General features: G+C 36.1%; 2 protein-coding genes across 4 annotated transcripts in view; one reads left to right on the top strand and one right to left on the bottom strand.

Moving 5' to 3' along the window:
• frem2b (FRAS1 related extracellular matrix 2b) overlaps nucleotides 1-13,047 on the top strand; it is an 81,042-nt gene extending 67,995 nt beyond the window's left edge. For both annotated transcript variants that reach the window (XM_038294352.1, XM_038294351.1), the window contains exons 17-24: nucleotides 2,453-2,645; nucleotides 3,572-3,676; nucleotides 3,785-3,912; nucleotides 4,644-4,778; nucleotides 5,698-5,824; nucleotides 6,779-6,966; nucleotides 7,051-7,197; nucleotides 10,935-13,047. In XM_038294352.1, coding sequence (XP_038150280.1) covers nucleotides 2,453-2,645; nucleotides 3,572-3,676; nucleotides 3,785-3,912; nucleotides 4,644-4,778; nucleotides 5,698-5,824; nucleotides 6,779-6,966; nucleotides 7,051-7,197; nucleotides 10,935-11,435 — 1,524 coding nt within the window. In that variant the 3' untranslated portion in view covers nucleotides 11,436-13,047. The remainder of the gene's footprint in view (nucleotides 1-2,452; nucleotides 2,646-3,571; nucleotides 3,677-3,784; nucleotides 3,913-4,643; nucleotides 4,779-5,697; nucleotides 5,825-6,778; nucleotides 6,967-7,050; nucleotides 7,198-10,934) is intronic.
• Nucleotides 13,048-15,336: 2,289 nt separating this feature from the next.
• The window catches only part of LOC119789484 (tripartite motif-containing protein 3-like), a 23,144-nt gene continuing 18,321 nt past the window's right edge, over nucleotides 15,337-20,159 (bottom strand). Inside the window, exons 10-13 of one of the 2 annotated variants that reach the window (XM_038294388.1) lie at nucleotides 19,801-19,860; nucleotides 19,522-19,592; nucleotides 17,395-17,535; nucleotides 15,337-17,316 (exon numbers count right to left, since the gene is read on the bottom strand). In XM_038294388.1, coding sequence (XP_038150316.1) covers nucleotides 17,164-17,316; nucleotides 17,395-17,535; nucleotides 19,522-19,592; nucleotides 19,801-19,860 — 425 coding nt within the window. In that variant the 3' untranslated portion in view covers nucleotides 15,337-17,163. The remainder of the gene's footprint in view (nucleotides 17,317-17,394; nucleotides 17,536-19,521; nucleotides 19,593-19,800; nucleotides 19,861-20,159) is intronic. The other variant, XM_038294389.1, reaches the window with a different exon arrangement.

Genomic DNA, 20,159 nt, shown 5'->3' with positions numbered 1-20,159 from the left:
TCAACATTTGCATTCACCTTGGAAACTTGCTCTTAGTTCACATTGAGTTAATTAAGGTAGAGAGTGGATAAAAGAGGTCTATAAGAATTCAGAGGGTGCCTTATGTTGAAAAACTGGGATCCCTTTAGGGGATTAGTAATTTAACCCTGAAGCACTGTGCCACTACTGTTTTCTACTTCGCTCCCCTGCTGGAGCCAATCGGTGTGTTTAGTTTTCCAGTATAATGTGTGAATTTCATTTTGCATAGCTTCGGGTTTGTTTTTATAACAAAAGCATCACCCGGGTGATAAAAACCTTTTTCAACAAGTGGAAATGTGTTGCCGGTAACCACATAATTCAAATTTGGACGTGGCAGAAAGGAACTTGTCTTGACAGGTAATTAGCCTGCTGCCTGGTAAAACTTTTCATACCCGTTCAACCTTTCCATTCTGTGACAGCCACAGGCTTTAGTGAACTTCTGAGAAGCCTATGTGACACCAACACATGGTAGTTCATAATTGTCGCATGGAAGGAAGTGTAGTTTGCAGTTGTATTTAACATGTGTGTCAAAACTTCTGAAGCACCTTTCTTCTTATATTACAGCCGCAAGTATTTTAGGGTAAGAAATGCGCAGGTTTATTTTATTTTATTTTTATCAAATCTAAAGAGACCAGTTCTTCCTTTCTAGCTTACAGCTAAGCAGTCAGTCTACCTAATGAACATACCCTGGATTCACCCATGATATTGTTACTCTGGCTGTATGATTTTCTGTCCTGCTGGAAGGAGGATCACAAATCTTTTGTAGGCTCTTACAGCTTTTCTACCAGCATCACCATGTTTTGAGCTAAAATCTAACATATTTGATCTGCTTTTTTAAACCTGCTGCAAGAAGGTATCTTTTCGGCATGATTCTGCCTCCACTTTGGTATGTAATTAGGATAGCGTGTTTAGGGAGTGAAAAGGTTCACTTAAGTCTGATCTAATCAGAGTACCTTCTCCCACATGTCTCTACTACATGACACGTGATGAAATGTAAAGGAGACTTTTAATCATTCTTTAGTAAAGGACAGATTTAAGGAGCGTAGGACTTCCACATTCTTCCACCTCAGCTGTGGGTTTCTGCTGCTCCTCCTTGGGCGTCTCATCTGCTTCTATGATTAATGTGCTCCTGTGGACTGAGATGTCTTGTTGGGTTTGCAGTTTTTGGTATGCTTTTTCTTATTTTAGATGTTGGATTAGATAGTGTTCAGTGAAATGATCAAAGCTTGGTGTGTTGTTTTATAATCTAATGCAGCTCTACAATTCTCCAAAACAAAGCCCTGAGGCCTTCCCAAAACAGCCATATTTATACTTAGATTGCACTGCTTTTTTTAAGGGGTTAATCAATAATTATAATTATGCTTTTTAGATTTTTGAGGGTAAAATCTATGGACCAGGTATTACTTTCTCATTATCTTCAAAATTGCATGGTAGTTTTTTACAGAAATACATTGCAATTGGTTAATACAACACCATATGAAGCTTTTGAGAGGCACTTTACATGTAAATGTAAATCAGCCACAAATGGTAGAGTTCTGATAAAAATCGTTTTATACACTATATATAAATAAGAATGTTGTGTGCATTTTCTTCTCTGAATAAAAAAACATCATTATTCAAGCATAAAATCAATAATCAGTTAACACACTTTTACTTTGCACAGCCTCTTTATTAATTCAAAGTCAGAATGAATATAGAGGTAGATTTGTAGAAGGAAAGCTCTACCGGCTCAACTGAAAAGAGAAGAGCCTTTGGTTACCGATGCCCTGTGACCTGAGTAGCTGCTCTTAGCAGGCTGATTGGAAACGGCTCAGTAGAGTCTTGCTTTAGTGTCATGTCACAGTGCGGGGCTTAGTGCCCAGCTTAACAAGACCCCAGGAATCTATTAAGACCCAGCAGGATGTGTCAGAAGGCCATTCAGCAAATCATTCGGCTGAGCTCTAAACGCCCAAAGGCGTAGGCACGTCTCCACATGAACACAAAGCTAGTGCAGGCAGGTACCTCGCTCAGGTCAAAGGAAAGTGCAGACACCAGAAGGCGCTCTGTCAGACGACTTTGACCATTTTAGGACAGCTCTTTTTAGAGAATGAAACATTTATTACAGCATCCGTGAGATATTTGCAAAAAAAGAGCAAACGCAGAGCTTTGTTATTCATATCCAGAATGCACTGGATATTTCTGCTTCACATCAGTAATTAACTTGTTGCCTCCTTGAAGAAACATTTACTGCCATAAACTATGTAAATAGCCGATAAATTATTAATGTTTGACTTTATCAGTTGTTTTTATCCAACAATATTCAGATATAATACCAACATGTAGTTTTATACTTCAAGTATTACATGTAGCCCTTCAGTATCCAGAACTCTCTATTGTGAAAAGGTACATTTAACAAGTTGGTCAGTCTCACTACAATTCTCTGTTTTCTCTGCAGGTGCTGAATCTCGTTCAGTCCTTTGTGACCCTTCGAGTCCCACTCCATGTCTCCTATGTCTTCCACTCTCCTGTGGGAGCAGGAGGATGGCAGCACTTTGACTTGCAGTCTGAGCTGAGGCTCACATTTGTGTACGACACTGCCATCTTGTGGAGAGATGGTATTGGGAGTCCACCTGAGGCTGAACTGCAAGGCAAGTTTGGGAAGGAGGTTGAGCAGAGGTGTCAAGTAACTAAATATAAATACTTACATACTGTACAGTACTTGGGTAGCTTTGTTCATTATCTTTACATTACTTGAGTAGATATTTTTTGAAGTACATTTTATTTCTACTTCTAGCATCTAAACACAAATATCTATACCTTTTACTCCTTACTTTCTCCAAACCAGCTTGTTGCTTCTATACTTATTGATAATGGCATGACATAACAGCTGCAACAACAGAGAGAGTAAACCGAGAGCCTTAAGAGAATCTGTCCAAGTGGAGCAGATGTTGCAAATATTGAAGGAGATAATAAATTACTGACAGCAGCATGCATTAAGAAATGCGGGCTGGAAAATTATTTTTTTAGATTATTAATCGGATTCTGAGACTTTAACCATCCATCCCATCTTCAGTAGATTGTAAATTTACTTCCTTATGTTGCAAGGTGTATTTTAATTTCAGTACTATTTGCAGAGTTATAAATGAATACCAGAATTCTACATGTATTCAGCCTGTTTAGTTCAATCTATATTATCATGTCAATAAGGTAACCTGTTGAGGTATAAATATTCAATGTTATACAAATGGATGTCATGTTTTTCCTTGAAGATAATTGTTTTTGGAGAATTATTTGAATAGTTATTTTGTATCTTTAAGATATAAACTTTACTTTTGTATTTAAGTACCATATAAAACTTCTTTACTTTTTCTTAAGTAAAGGTGTTTGGCCTGTAACTTTACTTTTCACCTGTCTTTTCTTATATAGATATCTGTACATTAACTTAAGGAAAGTAAATGTACCTCTGCAGTTGAGTTATAAATACTAGATGTTATAAAAGTTGATGTATCATATTGAGCGATGGTTAAAATGTATTGAGTAAATTAATAATAGCATTCTTTCATTGTCTCTGCAGGCGCCCTCTATCCAACTAGCATGCGTATAAATGGACTGGGGCAGCTTGTAGTTAACTTCCGTACCGAGGCTCGATTCAGAGGGCTGTTTGTGCCCGCGCACCCAGGTAGACTACGTATAATTAAAACCAGAGTTAATGTGATATATCACTGTACTAATGCTACAGTATTCTAAGTAAAGATTATGTTTTACTGATGTATATTATTTCCATTAGGTTCCCCACTGACGTCCATGGTCATGTGTGCAGACCACCCTGGTTTAACATTTAACCTTAGCCTTACTAGAACTGAGCCAACCTACAGCCAGCCCATTCAACAGTGGACATTCATCTCTGATTTTGCTGTAAGCAAAACTTGTTTTTTTGTATATATAAGCTTTGGAAAAAAGAGTAAAAAATTCCTTATCTGATTATTTATTTTTTATGTTCTTAGTTTTTACAATGCTTCCTGGCAGGATATCTTATACTGTTGGGTAGGCTCCTGTCTAACCTTACATGGTGACACGTTTGATAGAAAAATGTATTTAGGGCTTAATAAACAAAATTGACCTGACAACTTTAGGAAGAAATGACTAGATTAGATTATTTAAGACAGCCTCAATGCAGAGAGATCAAGATGAGATTCTGAAACTAGGGGTATTTCCATGTCTTCATTGTTAGGGACCAAACTCTATCCTCCAAGTGGTAAATGAGGCGACATGGAGAGTTTAGATTAAGAGAATAGAATGTTCTGTCTGCAATCCTGGCCTCAGTCCCACTGAACGGTATTCTGGTCGTGGGAGGATGACAAGAGAAGCATGTTGAATGACTTGTTACAACTGCTGATCGAAGCATAGGATGCATTCTCACTGCAGTGCATGAACAATAGTGGCCATCATGGGGTAGGCGTTTCAGACTGCTTTGGTTCTGTCCAGTTTTTTTCATGCTTTACTGAGGTTAATGAATTTTTCATACAAAACTATCCGTGTGTAAAGAGAAACAAGTAGGCTTACAAAAAACTATTTTACTGAGCATACATCTGTTTTTAGTTTTTTCTTTTGTTTTGTTTTTTGACATATGGTTTCTCCTATCTCAGGTGCGTGACTACTCTGGTATGTACACGGTAAAACTGATCCCCTGTACTTCCCCTCCAAGCTTGGAGTACACCCTTCCTCCCGTCTGCAGTCCCAGAGAGCCCCTCACTTTTGATCTGGATATCCGCTTTCAGCAGGTACCTTCATTCACCTGGATAAATCTGAATATAAGGAGCATTAGTGACGCTCCATTTAACAGGTAATATCAGATCTAAATAACACAGGGTCATGACAAAGTTGAACATTTTATTAAAGTTAAGTAATATGTGTCTAATTTGTTCTTTCACTTTTTAAGTTGAAACAAACACTGAAACAACAAGAATTGCTTTTTTTTTATAAATTTGTTGCATAAAATAATGTAGAAAAAAAAAGTTTTTCCTTTTTTAATTCCTTATTGCCATACTAAAGGAAACACATAAAAAAAATTAAAGAATGTACATATTCACTTTACTTTAATGTTGTTTTCAACTCTTATAGCATCCAATCTTTATGAGTGCTATCTGAAATATCTCAACTTGTCCGACACTGTATCGAATAAAGAAACAAAATCAGCTGTTCTGCTGCATTAAAGAAATAAAATCACTATTAAATCAGTTCAATGATAAAGTCATTAATACATATAACAATTGTACTGGGTTATTGTATTAAATCCAAAAGCAAATTTTGAAAAGAAATGTTTTTTTGTTTTTTTTTTATCGTTAGTTTTTAATTAAAAAACTGGAAGACACACATTTTAACTTTATGTTTGCTATGTGTAGCACCTCAATGTAAAAACACTACTTGGCGGTAAAGCATTTCTCTTTTGATTAATTAATTCATCCAAATAATTAATTGTATGTCAATAGTCCTTCAAAATGAGGAGAAAGAGGAAAGAAAGACATTTTCTTCATTTTTTAGAAGTAAAAAAAAAAAAGTAGGTTTCTTCTCGTTCTTTTTTTAAACGAACGCCGTATTAAATGATGCCCATTGAAATCCTTGACTTTGCCAATATTTTTTTTAAATTAACTAGACTTATTTTTTGATTTCCCCTGTGCTTGATTTTCTACCTGATTGCAGGTTAGCGACCCCGTTGCTGCTGAATTCAGTTTAAACACACAGATGATCCTGTTGTCTAAACGGACGCTCTGGCTCTCAGATGGATCTATGGGCTTTGGACAAGAAAGTGATACTGCTTTCTCACAAGGTAAACTGCAACAACATGAGGACATTTGAACAGGGAATTTTTTTTCTAGTGGTCCTATTTCCCTCGACTGGGCTCAGATTCAGTTTTAGCGGTTGACTCTTATGAAGTATAACAAATTATGACTTTTAATCAAGCTAAAATAACACTGAGTAACCTCTTGCTGGTACATAGGATTTATATGGAATCACACTCCCACATTTCTTAACAGGAGGTTATGAGTAGATGTAAGGAAGCTGCTTTAAATCCTTGGTAGTCAAAGTGGGGACAGCCCTATAATTAGCTAAAGGGTTTAAATGACCAACCTCTATTTCTTGCCACAGTGAACAAAATAATCAATATAAATTATTTTTTTGGTGATAACTAAAAAAAACAAGAAATACTTAAAGGTACACTGCAGACTTTGTAACCTAATGCATGTGAGTTATTTTAAATGATTCCTCATGCCAACATACAGGGCTTAACACTATGATATGCTATAAGCAGGGCTCCCCTCTTGAAATACCGACTATGTAAGTTGGGAGAAGACGCACCGTTGTTGGCCAGGTCATGTGACCTGGAAGAACGTATCACTTTACAGCTACAGGGTCTTATATAGTGATGGAGCTAAGGCTTTTGTTCTACTATTTTTCCGCCCGTTGAACTACTGCTCATGGCTGAGGCAATGAAAAAGTTTAAACCTACCGAGGAGGCTTAAAAGTACAACAGAGTATTTGGGCCAGGCTAGAGATTTTTTTTTCTTTTATTTCGAGAATAAAGTTATGACATTATGAGAATAAAGTCTTAAAAATTCCAGAATAAAGTTGCAACGAGAATAGTCATAACATTAAGAGAATAAGACGTTTCACTGGACTATTGTTTAAAGTCACACCGTGTAACTTTTAACCAAAGTTAAAGTTCCCTTTGCCAGTTTGCAAGTATAAGTACCATTCCTTTAAATTTCATGTTTTTTTCCAGGTGATATGATTTATGCCAGAGTGATGGTGGATCCAGTTCAGAACTTGGGCGACTCCTTCATTTGCAACATAGAGAAAGTGTTTCTGTGTACTGGTGCTGATGGATATGTCCCAAAATATAACCCAAGCAACTTTGAGTTTGGCTGCCTGGCTGATGCTCCATCACTGCTGTACAGGTTCAAGATTATTGTGAGTAAAAGATAATATTCGCCCCTTCTATAATTGTGTGTGTGTTTTGTGACCGTGTATAATTTCATGAATCTGTGATGACAGGACAAGGCCCAGCCAGAGACCCAAGCCCGTTCATTTGGTAATGTTGCCTTTAATGCCTTCCTGGCAGTGGATGACCCTGGTGCTTTAGCTCTGGTTAGACAGCCTGGAGCAGATGGTTTCAGAATGGATTCTGCTGCTCTCTTTCAGGTCAGTTCTCATATTCTCATTACAATCCTACGCTGGGTATCTTATGTTATTTTTAAAATTTCAATTAAACTGGTATCATTACAACATTCCTGCTAAAAGGAGTTTATTTTAAAGAATTAAAATAGACCAGAGTCGCTTGAAGTGATTTTAAGACAATGTTTCTCTGGACAGTTTTTCTTTTAACAAGCTATAAAAAATAATTTAGCAGAATGCACTTTCTCCATTCTGAAAGGTTCAGACAGTAGATAACCCTGGCTTCTAATGGCTGAAATAACAGTCAAGAATGACTCAACATTTTCTTTCCTTCTAATGGGCTGGAATTTCACCAGAACTGTTTTCAGTTTAGTTTTTCTGTATTTTCTTCTCTTACTGCATTTACAAATCATGTACATTGAAAAATAGAGCTGTTAAAAAATAAGTATATATAAAATGTTGTATTTACATCATGTCTTAATTGCCTCTTCAATAAAAAAAAATGGTTAAAGAAAAGAGAACCTTTAGATCTACAGTACAACTAGAAAGACATTTTTTCAAAAGCCTGAATATGTCTGCTTTATTTGATATAACGGCAGAATTTATGGACGCGGCATCATATCATATTGCTGATATTAACTAGTTAAATGTCAGATTAAATCTTATTGTTTGAAGAAATCAACAAGAATGAGTAGATATCAAAGGGGCAAGCAGACAGTGAAGCATTATTTTTGAGTGGGTTCCTAAACAGATGCTTTACAAAAAAATACAAAAACTGGTAAAAGATATGTATTAAACATATTTAGTAAAACTCTATGTAATTAGCTAGCGTTATCTATATACTACCGGTAATTAAAATTGGCCTGAGAATAGATCCTTGAGGAACGCCACTGCATTCCTGGTTTGCCCAGATTTTGGATTAAAATCTCTGCCATCTACATGTCAATAACTTTATTTAAGCACCATCAGTATTCAGTTATGTGTTTACTTTAGTTAATTTCATTGATTCCAGCAAATATAGGATTAATGGGATTTAATCTGAATAGTTAATTAAGACAGATAAAGTGCCTTGAAAGTATTCGGCCCCCCTTAAACTTTTCAACCTTTTGCCACATTTCTGATTTCAAACATAAAGGTATTAAATAAAAATGTTTGTGAAGAATCAACAACAAGTGGGGCATAATCTTGAAGTGGAACAAATTGTGATATTTTAAGCACATTTGCAGACTCCTAAACGTTTTCTTAAAGAATGTTCCTGTATTTGCATCCATGCATCTTCTCCTCAATTTCAACCATCTTCTCTGTCCCTGCTAAAGAAAAGCAGTCCTAAACCATGATGCAGCCAACACTGTGTTTGACAGTGGGGGTGGTGTATTCAGGGTGATGAGCTGGGTTGCTTTTGCTTTAAAAATAACATTTTGCACTGTTGCTAAAAAGTTTTGGTTTCATCTGACCAGAGCCTCTTCTTCCAAATGTTTGCTGTTTCTCTCATGTGGCTTGTGGATAAAGTTTAAAAAATGCTTTTTTATTGATACCTTTATTAAATGGTTGTCTTCCATAAAGGCATAGATTGCCATCACATAGATTGTTGTCCTATGGACAGAGTCTCCAGCATCACGTCTAGATCTCTGCAGTTCATCCGGGGTGATCAGTCTTCTCATTGGTCGAGCTGAAAGTTTAGTGGGATGGTTGGTTCTTCATAGATTCACAGTGGTCTAATACTCCTTCCATCCCAATACTATGGCTTGCACGGTGCTCATTTTGATTTTTAAAGCTTGGTAAATCTTTTTTTTACCAAATCAGGCTTTAAACTTCTCGACAAAATTATCTTGGACTGGCCTGATGATTTCCTTGTTCTTCATGATGCTCTTTGAGCTTTAAACAGACCTCTGAGTCTATCACAGAGCAGATGCATTTATAGTGAGACTTGATTACATACAGGTGGATTCTATTTATCATCATCAGTCATTTAGGTCAACATTGGATCCTTCCGAGATCCACACCGAACGTCTGGAGCGAATTTGCTGCACTGAAAATAAAGGGCCTGAATAATTTTGCACGCCCTACTCTTCAGTTTTTTATCTGTTAAAAAAGTTTTAAATATCCAATAAATTTCATTCCACTTCATGATTGTCTCCCAATCAGTGTATTTTATAAAAAAAAAAAAAAAAAAATACAATTTTATATCTTTATGTTTGAAGCCTGAATTGTAGCAAAAGTCGAAAACTTCAAGGGGGCTGAGTACTTTGGCAAGGCACTGTATATAGCTTTAATACAGCATATGAAGCTGTCGTTTTCCCACTGTCTTTAACATTATATAATTATGGTGATTTTGTGAATAATTATTGTGAATAGAAACATGTTTAAAGGTGAAAGGGTTAAATACAGTAAAAAAATGTCAAAATGATTTGTTTAGGTATAATTTATCTCCTAGATTTATTAAGAATTCTTAAGTTGTTTCACAAAGTATCATATATTTCAGTATCATAAGAGTAAGTACACTGGTAGGCATGTTAAGACTGAAGCTCCTTCTTAGAAATGCTTCACTGTTCTTTAACCTCTTACTGGTGTTACCTGTTTCACTTTTGATTTTGGTAACTTAGGTCCTGTTCTGTGTGGTTGAAGCAGGGCTAAAATACAGAAAGAGACTTTTGTTAAGAATTTGGAAAGTTTAGTAATATAAATAGAGAAGATTTTGCACAGTGAGAACGGGGCATGGAGAGCAGGCAAAGTAACAGAATAAAACAGCAACAAAAAAAATCAATAAAAAAATCAATGAAACCTGTGAGCTTTTATGCTGAGATTAGAATGGAAAAAGACAAAGGATGCAATTGACTTGATCTGTGGATTAGAAACATCTTAAGACAAGCAAATAGGCACACTGAATGAAATAAAGTAAAGTAAGCTGAAATCAAAGAAACCATACACCAAAGGCGAAGGAAGAATACTGGTGCACTGCAAAAAATGTAATCTAAATAAGTAATTTCTTTCTTAAAATAAGTGAATTTTTCCTTGAATCGAAGAGACACTTTGCCAATGGAACAAGACATTTTACATTTAAAATAAGAAAAAGCAATGACATTGTCTTACATTTTGCATTGTGAAAGAGAAACAAATGGAAATGCACAAAAAACAGAACATATGAACTAAAAAAGACACAAAGCAATTGAATAATATTGTACCTACTGTATATTTAGTAATAACACAAAGAGAGGAATTGACTACAGCAAGACATGTTAGTCTATAATAATTTGTTTTTTAACTATCAGTGAAGTGGATGCCCGGGGTTTTCCATAATGTTCTTCATTTTATTAAGATTTTTTTTTTATTATTAGTTTTCCAGAATCTGTTTTCTTTTTCTACCATTATTAAGAACTTTGACAAAAGCTTAGAAATTATCCTCTGATGTGAACATTATACAGTTATTACCTCATTAAATCTGTTTATTTTATTTATCTTTTAATAGAAAAGAAAAGGATTTGTGTTCTAATGTTGTGGGAAAAAAAACAGATTGAAGCATAATTTACAAAACATTAACATATATATTTACTAGAGGGAGCTAGTTACATTTTATCTATAGTTTGACTTCTATGGTTTCCCAGTTTACTCATTTTACGTATGTATGTTACATATCAACCACAAGGGGGTGCTGCAGTAATGTCGTGTGTGTGAGAAATGCTTCTGAAGTCTGATCCTTTTTAACATATTCCATTTGAATCCATAACATAATATGTTCATTCTAAGAACTTTTTGTTTTTTGCTAGGTGGCTGTGGGGAGAGAGTGGTACATTCATGCCATCTATACAGTCCGTTCCAGGGACAATGCAAATCGGGGAATAGGGAAGAGAAGTCTGGAATATCATGTGATCAGCCAGGATCTAACAGGTCCTAACAAACACCATCGTGCCAGAAGATCTGCTAACAAGGAACCTGACATAGTGGATGGAATCGGCGTGGAAAACAACCGCGGGACCAACATCTTGCACATCGCTTTGGACCGCAGCAGCCAGCAGAAGACAAGTCCAGAGAAGGAGATCTTCACAGAAGGAATCATTCCCCGTGAACTCAACCAGAGAGACAGTGATGACAGTCTGGTGTTAATCATAGGGATCTTTGTTGGATTGCTCCTCACTGTGCTTCTCATCGTTTTAGTGGTTTTGCTGGTGCGATCTAAGCAGGACAAGAAAGAAGTACCAAGGAACTCCAGCAGTACAGAACCCATGGTCACTCAAAACCTCAGCAGCAATGACAGTTCTGAGGTCTAACATACCAATGACTGACACTTTTTTTGTTTTGTTTTTTTAAGTGCCTCACAGTTAACTGAAAAAAAATGTATTAAGATTTTTGTTTGAAGAAACCCAAACTACAAAAGCTTTCATATTGTTCAGAAAAAACTACTTGAATTACTGCTTCACTTCCAAAGACAGGGAGTGGATTGAAAACTAAGGTGATGGACGTAATTAGCTGCTGTCTCAAAGTCCTCGTCAAGCTGTCAGCACTCACCGGCTGTTATCGATTGGCCTTGGCTGCCAATTGATCCAAAAATAAAGTATTATGTTTCCGATGGGGCTACAAGAGAACTGCTTACATATAATAGCTTTGGCTGTTTGGCTGAGGAGGTCACGAGAAACTGAAAATCACTTTGAAGTTATTAAGTATAGATTTTGTAAACACTGTTCATAATTAAATTTCACACATAAAAAAAAATATCTTTTTTATCAAGAATGAGTTGTTTTTAGATTGGGTGTGCTTCAGACTTTCCCAGGACTTTGAGGTTTTAATATGTAAAATATTTGTCTGGTGTGGTCAACAAAACTTACAAGTAAACATTTCGATGAACATTTTAGTGTTTCTGTCTGTGCATGCTTTTAAGTTCTGTATTTTAAGATGTCTAACGGCTAATTTGACATAAATTTGTGAGAAATGTGTCTGACCTGCTGTTTTCTACCACATTCACACTGTATATTCTAATGTTTATTCATAATTAATTGTTTGCATTTCTCTTGATCTTTTGCGGTTGAAACACTGTAAAAAATTAGCACATGGCACTAAATCAAAGAAGAGCATTTTTTGGTATTAGAGAAGAATTAAGACAGCTGGTCTGCAGTCTACAGCTTATTATACTAACGGTTTAAAGAGAATACATTTTACATGCTTGACAGAAAAACTTGTACACTTTATTAGTATCACTGGTAGAGATTCGTAGATTACTGTGGCTCTAAAGCTTTGTGTCAGCTTTGCTGTTTAGTTATTTTTAATCATATTTCACATAAAGTGAATCAAATACTTCCCTTAAATCCCTTTTTTACAAATGATTATGTTAAGTTATTTTCAGTACGTCTTTTTAGGCACACATTTATGCCTTTTCTTTTTGCAATTAACTTTTATTTGAACATATATGTGTTATAAACATGGTGACATTTCCATTGAAACATGCTCTATTGTTTAAACTTTGTTATCTTTGGCCTTCATTACCATATCCTGTCTGCCGCAAAAGCTGATTACCTCTGCGTTACTTATTTTATAAATGCTTCGTCATCTGCAGTTAATTTTGAGATTGAAAACTGTTCTATGCAACATTTAGTCTAATACCTTTATTAAATATCACTGTTTATTTTCTTTGTTTTGCAATCATACTGCTACCTTACATTTAACCTTGTATCTACGTCTTGTGGTTGTTTAGCACATGCTCTGAGTGCATTCAAAGAGTTTTATGTATTTATGTATATAAATATCCCGGATTTTACATATAGATGTACCATTTGGAAGTTTTGGGAATGGTTATTGTTATAAAAGGCATACTGTATGTGCTGTAAGAATTTGTAACATAGACCTGAAATTCAACATGGTCTGCAAATAAAATAATTTTTCAAGAAACATGTTTTGAGTTTTGTATGGATTTTTGCAGAATAAAAAAAAACTTTTTGGCAGGTTTGATATATGATGCAAACTGAACAGACTTTTAAATAGTTACTAATTGCAGTAAAACTCAAATGTGAAATTTTACTAGAATTTTCATTTCAATATTTTGAGAATTTTTTTTTAGCATCATAATAAAACTGGGAAGTTCATTTTATTTAAGTTTTTCTATTCAACAAGTGCAACTCGTAGATTTGGTACACAGTATGGTGGTTAAAGTGACAGGTTTTGTTCATTTTGACGATTATGGCTCTGTGCTGGATTCTCTTAGTGTTGAAATGAGGCGCAGAAATTATTTTTTGCTGGAAGGAATAAGTGATTAAAAAAGCTTATTCTAGACTAAAAGTATTATCAAAGTACTGTCAACAGTTATTGTCAAGAGGAAAATAAGACAAGAACAGACCTAGGAGATCTATTTAGAACCCTAGGTGTATCACCTTGATGCAATAAATAACTTAGATATACAGGTGCTGGTCATAAAATTAGAATATCATGAAAAAGTAGATTGATTTCAGTAATTCCATTTAAAAAGTGAAACTTGTATATTATATTCATACATTACATACAAACTCATATATTTCAGATGTTTATTTTGTTTAATTTTGATGATTACAAATGACAACAAATGAAAATCTCAAATTCATCATATCAGAAAATTAGAATATTACTGAAGACCAATAAAAACAAAGGATTTATAGAAATGTTGGCCAACTGAAAAGTATGAACATGAAAAGTATGAGCATGTACAGCACTCAGTATTTAGTTGGGCCTCCTTTGGCCTGTATTACTGCAGCAATGCGGCGTGGCATGGAGTCGATCAGTCTGTGGCACTGCTCAGGTGTTATTACAGCCCAGGTTGCTCTAATAGTGGCTTTTAGCTCTTCTGAATTGTTGGGTCTGGTGTATTGCATCTTCTTCTTCACAATACCCCATAGATTTTCTATGGGGTTAAGGTCAGGAGAGTTTGCTGGCCAATTAAGAACAGGGATACCATGGTCCTTCAACCAGGTACTGGTAGCTTTGGCACTGTGTGCAGGTGCCAAGTCCTGTTGGAAAATGAAATCTGCATCTCCAAAAAGTTGGTCAGCTGCAGGAAGCATGAAGTGCTCTAAAACTTCCTGGTATGTGGCTGCGTTGACCCTGGACCTCAGAAAACACAATGTACCAACACCAGCAGATGACATGGCACCCCAAACCATCACTGACTGTGGAAACTTTACACTGGACTTCAAGCAACGTGGATGAAGTGCCTCTCTTCTTTTCCTCCAGACTCTAGGACCTTGATTTCCAAAGGAAATGCAAAATTTACTTTCATCAGAGAACATGACTTTGGACCACTCACCAGCAGTCCAGTCCTGTTTCTCTTTAGCCCAGGCAAGACGCTTCTGACGCTGTCTGTGGTTCAAGAGTGGCTTGACACAAGGAATGCGACAGCAGAAACCCATGTCTTTCATACGTCTGTGTGTGGTGGTTCTTGAAGCACTCACTCCAGCTGCAGTCCACTCTTTGTGAATCTCCCCCACATTTTTGAATGGGTTTTGTTTCACAATCCTCTCCAGGGTGCGGTTATCTCTCTTGCTTGTACACTTTTTTCGACCACATCTTTTCCTTCCCTTCGCCTCTCTATTAATGTGCTTGGACACTGAGCTCTGTGAACAGCCAGCCTCTTTAGCGATGACCTTTTGTGTCTTGCCCTCCTTGTGCAAGGTGTCGATGGTCGTCTTTTGGACAACTGTCAAGTCAGCAGTCTTCCCCATGATTGTGTAGCCTATAGAACTAGACTGAAAGACCATTTAAAGGCTTTTGCAGGTGGTTTGAGTTAATTAGCTGATTAGAGTGTGGCACCAGGGGCCATCAATTTTGAACCTTTTCACAATATTCTAATTTTCTGATATGATGAATTTGAGATTTTCATTTGTTGTCATTTGTAATCATCAAAATTAAACAAAATAAACATCTGAAATATATGAGTTTGTATGTAATGTATGAATATAATATACAAGTTTCACTTTTTAAATGGAATTACTGAAATCAATCTACTTTTTCATGATATTCTAATTTTATGACCAGCACCTGTATTATGCAAAAGAGGCCCCATGTAGCTACAGTAAAATAAACAGTGATACATTAAACTACTTGAAATCATTTAACCTCTTTATGCTATTGTAATGTTTCAAGCTTTCTTTTCACTACAACCCAGATCAGGTCTGTTCTTCTAAAGGCATCAAACATAATAAGATGCATTACTATAGTTCAGTAAACCATGTGCTTTTATTACCAGTGCATATTCATAGAGGGAAAAAATATGGGTAAGGTGAAAAAACTTCATTAATTCAAAAAAAAAAAAAAAAAAGATTAAAAAGGAAAGCCTGACTCTCGAAAGACGTCAGTGCTTCCGTTTGGCAACAAGTCAAACAACAGGATTGGTAATTAAAAACAAAACAAAACAAACAAACCTCCAAAAATGACGTAACTGGTGATATTTGAGCTCAGAAAGCACCACAGAGTGAGAATAAAAGTCAGTGTTTAGATGACAAACACAGCAATGTGGATAACTGAGTGAAACCAGCAGCCTGTCTCGACCACATCCTCCTCCTCCTTTGCTGCTGTGTACCTCTGACATTACAGCAAATGAACCGGAGGGCCAGCAGTAGCAGCGACAACATTCTCCGTGCAGGAGTCTTCGCTTTGGACTTATTGTTTGGCATCATGAAGGAAGGAACTTCGGCAGAAAAGACAGGTAGCTTATTAAATTAGCATTCTGAGTGGAGTCTTAAGCATTGATGTGTTCACTAGCCAATCCCATCTAATATATAGCAATGTACAGATTTTTCTTTTTTTGTAAAGCCACAAAAATGCAGACCCCTTACAACAGAATTCAGATCCCATTGCAAATGTTTTACTCTGCCAAATCAACATATTTTTCTCCATAAAACATTAAAAATTCCCAATGCTGTCTCACTATCTATCTAAACTTTGAAGGGTTTCCTGAGATTTGTGCAGTGTTATTGCATGAAAGCAGCACTTAATCAAAATTCAAAAATGTTAACTAATTTATTAAAAGTCATAATTCATTTTCAGATGGTAAACCCAAACATTTTTTCCCCAACTATTAATTCTCAGAATCGAGCGGCACATCTGCACAAACCCTGGATCAGTGAATTCTGCTTCAAGGAAAACGTATCCCTTGAATGTTTGACGTAAAATAAAACAAAAAGGCAAATAAAACACGTGAGGACTGATCTAGTAGAAAAAAAAATAAATTAGCAATTTACAACATTTCCCCTTTAAAACAACAGCTATAAACAACAACAAAAAAAGATATTGTGCTGCTCACATAAGCATTTCTATGACACTCATCTCTAATGCATGAGCTGGGTGAGATTCCAAAAAAGCTCCTTCTTTTGCAGCTGCCACATATGTAAACAGTCCAAGAATCCTTCATCTGCTGCGCTCTGAAAAAGCAAAAAAAAAAAACTGCGTGTTTCAAAACCAAGCAGCACTTACAGAGTGATCTAATATACACAATGTACATTCATGTACAGCATATACAGTACATACAGCAAACCAATGCACAAATGGTGGTTACATTTTTTCACGATAGATGCCAGTAAATGATAAATGTTTACGTGTCATTCCATTGCTGAAAAAGCAGAGCACTGTTGGGTAAAAACAGCTAATGTGCACTATGCAGTTGCCTGGGAACTGATAAAGAAAAAATAAGTATTTCATGCATCTTGAAAGGTCTGCGCTGATTAAATATTTTAGTCTATATCCTAAGGTGTACTGACAGCCTTGTTGTATAATATAACACAAAAATGCCTTTGAATATTCTCCGGAACGTCCATGGATCTGTGCGAGCATTTGTCCCAAAAATGCTACATTGCTGAGCTTGAAGAAAAAGAGAAACGACCCTCAATGCACATCATAAAAAGGTGAAACGGGTTGACGGTTACATCTGAGAAATATGCTGATGTGCACATCAAAAGGCTGCACTGGAAAATATCATTGCACCCTGTGGATTACATTTGTTGTGTCGTCAGTGCTCCAAGTGGTGGAGATGGCCTTCTGTTTCTACTGCAGGTAGCGGTAGACTTTAAAGCAGTGGTTTCCAGAGTCTGCCACCGCCACATGGCCGTCAGATGTGAGGGCCAAACCCTGAGGGCCATAAAGCGGATCAGCTGACGTATTTATGTAGGACAGGAAGGACCCTGAGCTGTCAAACACCTAGAAGAAAGAGAGCAAACTAATATTAACAGATATTATTTCCTTTTGATCTTATAAAGTCTGCATTCTATAGCGAACCTGGATGCGACTGTTTCCCCAATCTGCAACAATGATGTTTCCATTGCCATCGACAGCCACGCCTGTTGGAGCATTGAACTGGCCGTTCCCCTCGCCGTGGGAGCCAAATTTGAACAGAAACTCTCCATCAGCATTGTACACCTTACAGGAGGATTAAATGTACAAAAAGAAAAAAGAGAAGCGATGTTACTCATCCGGAAATCTACCTACAAAAAAGATAAAGCACATATGGAAAATGTCTGACAGGAAAAACCAGTCAGTTGAGACAACTGCTAGACTTCTGTTTTTTTTGTCGGTTTGTTAGGTTAAATATCTAATTTTCCCAGTTTAATGTGCAAATATCGTTTAAAACAATTAGTTTATTAGTTAATTAGTTCAAACTATAAATGCAAAAAGCAATGAACTGCTTATTGAGGGTTCCTATAGCTCGCTTTTATGAGACCTCTCTAGGTAAAGTTTGGAAACGTAAAGAGGCTTTCAATTTAATATTAAAGAAATGCCCTCCATCAAGGCATTTGAGGAGCCCTAATGTCTAGGTTAAAAATGTTCAGAACATACATAATATTCCCCTTTCCTGCTTCAATCTGATTCCCTTTAAACTCTTTGGAAGGCCTCATCATCAGCATGTTTGTAATTAATTTGGGGAATTTTAATACTGCTTTTTAATTCTTTTTCTTTCAGGGTGGAATGGGCTCTATGCACAGCTCCACTACTTCCTGAATTTAAAGCAGCTTCTTTGTTTCCTGTCTTTCATTACTGGACGAACTGATTAATCCAGGTGTGTCTGGCCAGTTACTTAGGTCATACACACCTGGATTAATCAGTGCATCCAATCATGAAAGACAGGAAACAAAGGAGCTGCTTTAAATTCAGGAAGTAGTGGAGCTGTGCATAGAGCCCATTACTACACCTACTGTACAACTAAAGGATTTTTATAAACAAGAACCATCTGCAAAAGTATGAATTTCTTGTCTATTTTCCTTCCAAATAATACTGGCATGGTACACTTAGACTCATAAATAGATAGTCCTGGCTGGGTATGTTACTGCTGTTGTTGACAGAATATACAGAGATTATGTGTATTGGTTGCTCCCAGAACTTTAGCCTAAATCTGAATTATAGTTATTCATCCCAGAGCCATTCCCTTTGGGGTTTTTTATTATTTAAGTTTATTTATTCTGTTTTTTTGTCTCTTATCCTGTCGATTCACCAAACTGAGTCAAGTTTTACTCATCTAACTCAAACATTCACAATTTCTTGAAAGGAAACTGACTGAGATCCTCTTTTTAAGAACCTAGTGATCACCAAGGTTCCATAAACTAAAGAATGCTGAAGCACCAGGTCCCTGTCTATAGTGGAGAAAGTTCAGCATGAACATGAACAGCAAATGTGTTGACTAATAAAGATGCAACAACAGGGGAAGACAAAAGAACAACAAACGAAAAAATTTCAAGCTTGAATGAAATATGTGGTTGCTCACATACAGCAGAGATCAAATGCCTTTTTAGAGCTTTTTAGAGAAAAGGTTTACAGTCAGTCAATTCGTAGCATAATGTTTGCAGGAGTTAAGGTAACCTTTCAAACCAAAGGATATCATCTCCTCTACCAAGCATGGTGGTGGAAGCATCATGTTAAAGATCTAAGCCTGTATTACACAAAAATAGACAGGATAATGATGCAATTCCCTGCACCCGAAATTAACTTCTAGATGGTTGCAACATGGAGGAGTCAGAGTTTTAAAAGGACAAGGAGGACAGGCAAATGTTACAACTGTTTTTAAAATGAGTAAAACAAGCTAACATTAAGCTAAAATCAACCGTATCCAGAATTTAGGCTTAAACAATGAAAGAAAATGAGCACATTTTATAAAGACTTGTTGATGGCTACTGCACATGTGATAAGAAGAAACAAACAAAAAATACATATATACACTAAAGTAGAGTCATCTCTTGGGTATTTGGTCCAATATATAAAATGAAAAATGAATATTCATCATTACATCCCAAGAGGAAGATCACATTTAAGTTATGCATGTGTGCATAAAAACCCTTGAAATAGCAAACTAAAGTAGTTTAAGGTGAGGTTTTGTGAGATATTTTCAATTGACATCAGGGAAAAGAGCCTTACCTTGACTGAATGGTTATGAAAGTCTGTTACCACAATCTCATTTTTGTTATTAACAGCCACAAAGTGAGGACCTGAAAACAGTAGAGCAAACAAAAAATAGAGCAACTAGTCATCACTAGATGTTCAACAAACAAGAGGAAGTTCCACAAACATGTTTAAGACAAGGATAGGAGAAACAATCAATGGGTGGATAAGAGAAGGACATGACGTGTGAAAGAGTTGATTTATAATAAAGATTTGTTTTGTCCAGTTCAGGCTCATGAGGAATTCATTACTTACTGAAAAGAGGGCCAGATTTACTAAGCTTTGATTCCAATGCAATGTTTGCACCACTTTTCTCTAAAAGAAAAAAAAAAGTGAGAAATGAAATTTAAAGAACATGTGAACAGAAGGATTCCAAAACACAAGAAAATGATCATCCTTCCAGCGTCTCAGACCAACTTAAAATTCATGCAGATTATAGGGAGCATATGAGCTGCTGAATTATTTATACAGCTTGAACTTTTCGACATTCTCAAATTACAACAGTATGTCATAAACTGTTAGAAAGCGATGCATGAGTATGATATGCAATTTTCTTTTTCAAATATTTAAAAAGAGATAAATATGTTGTACACAGAATTTTTGCCTCACTGAGA

Source organism: Cyprinodon tularosa, unplaced genomic scaffold, assembly GCF_016077235.1.
Source record: "Cyprinodon tularosa strain WSP-4 unplaced genomic scaffold, ASM1607723v1 ctg34, whole genome shotgun sequence".
NCBI lineage: Eukaryota > Metazoa > Chordata > Actinopteri > Cyprinodontiformes > Cyprinodontidae > Cyprinodon > Cyprinodon tularosa.
This window is presented reverse-complemented; position numbering and strand designations above follow the sequence as displayed.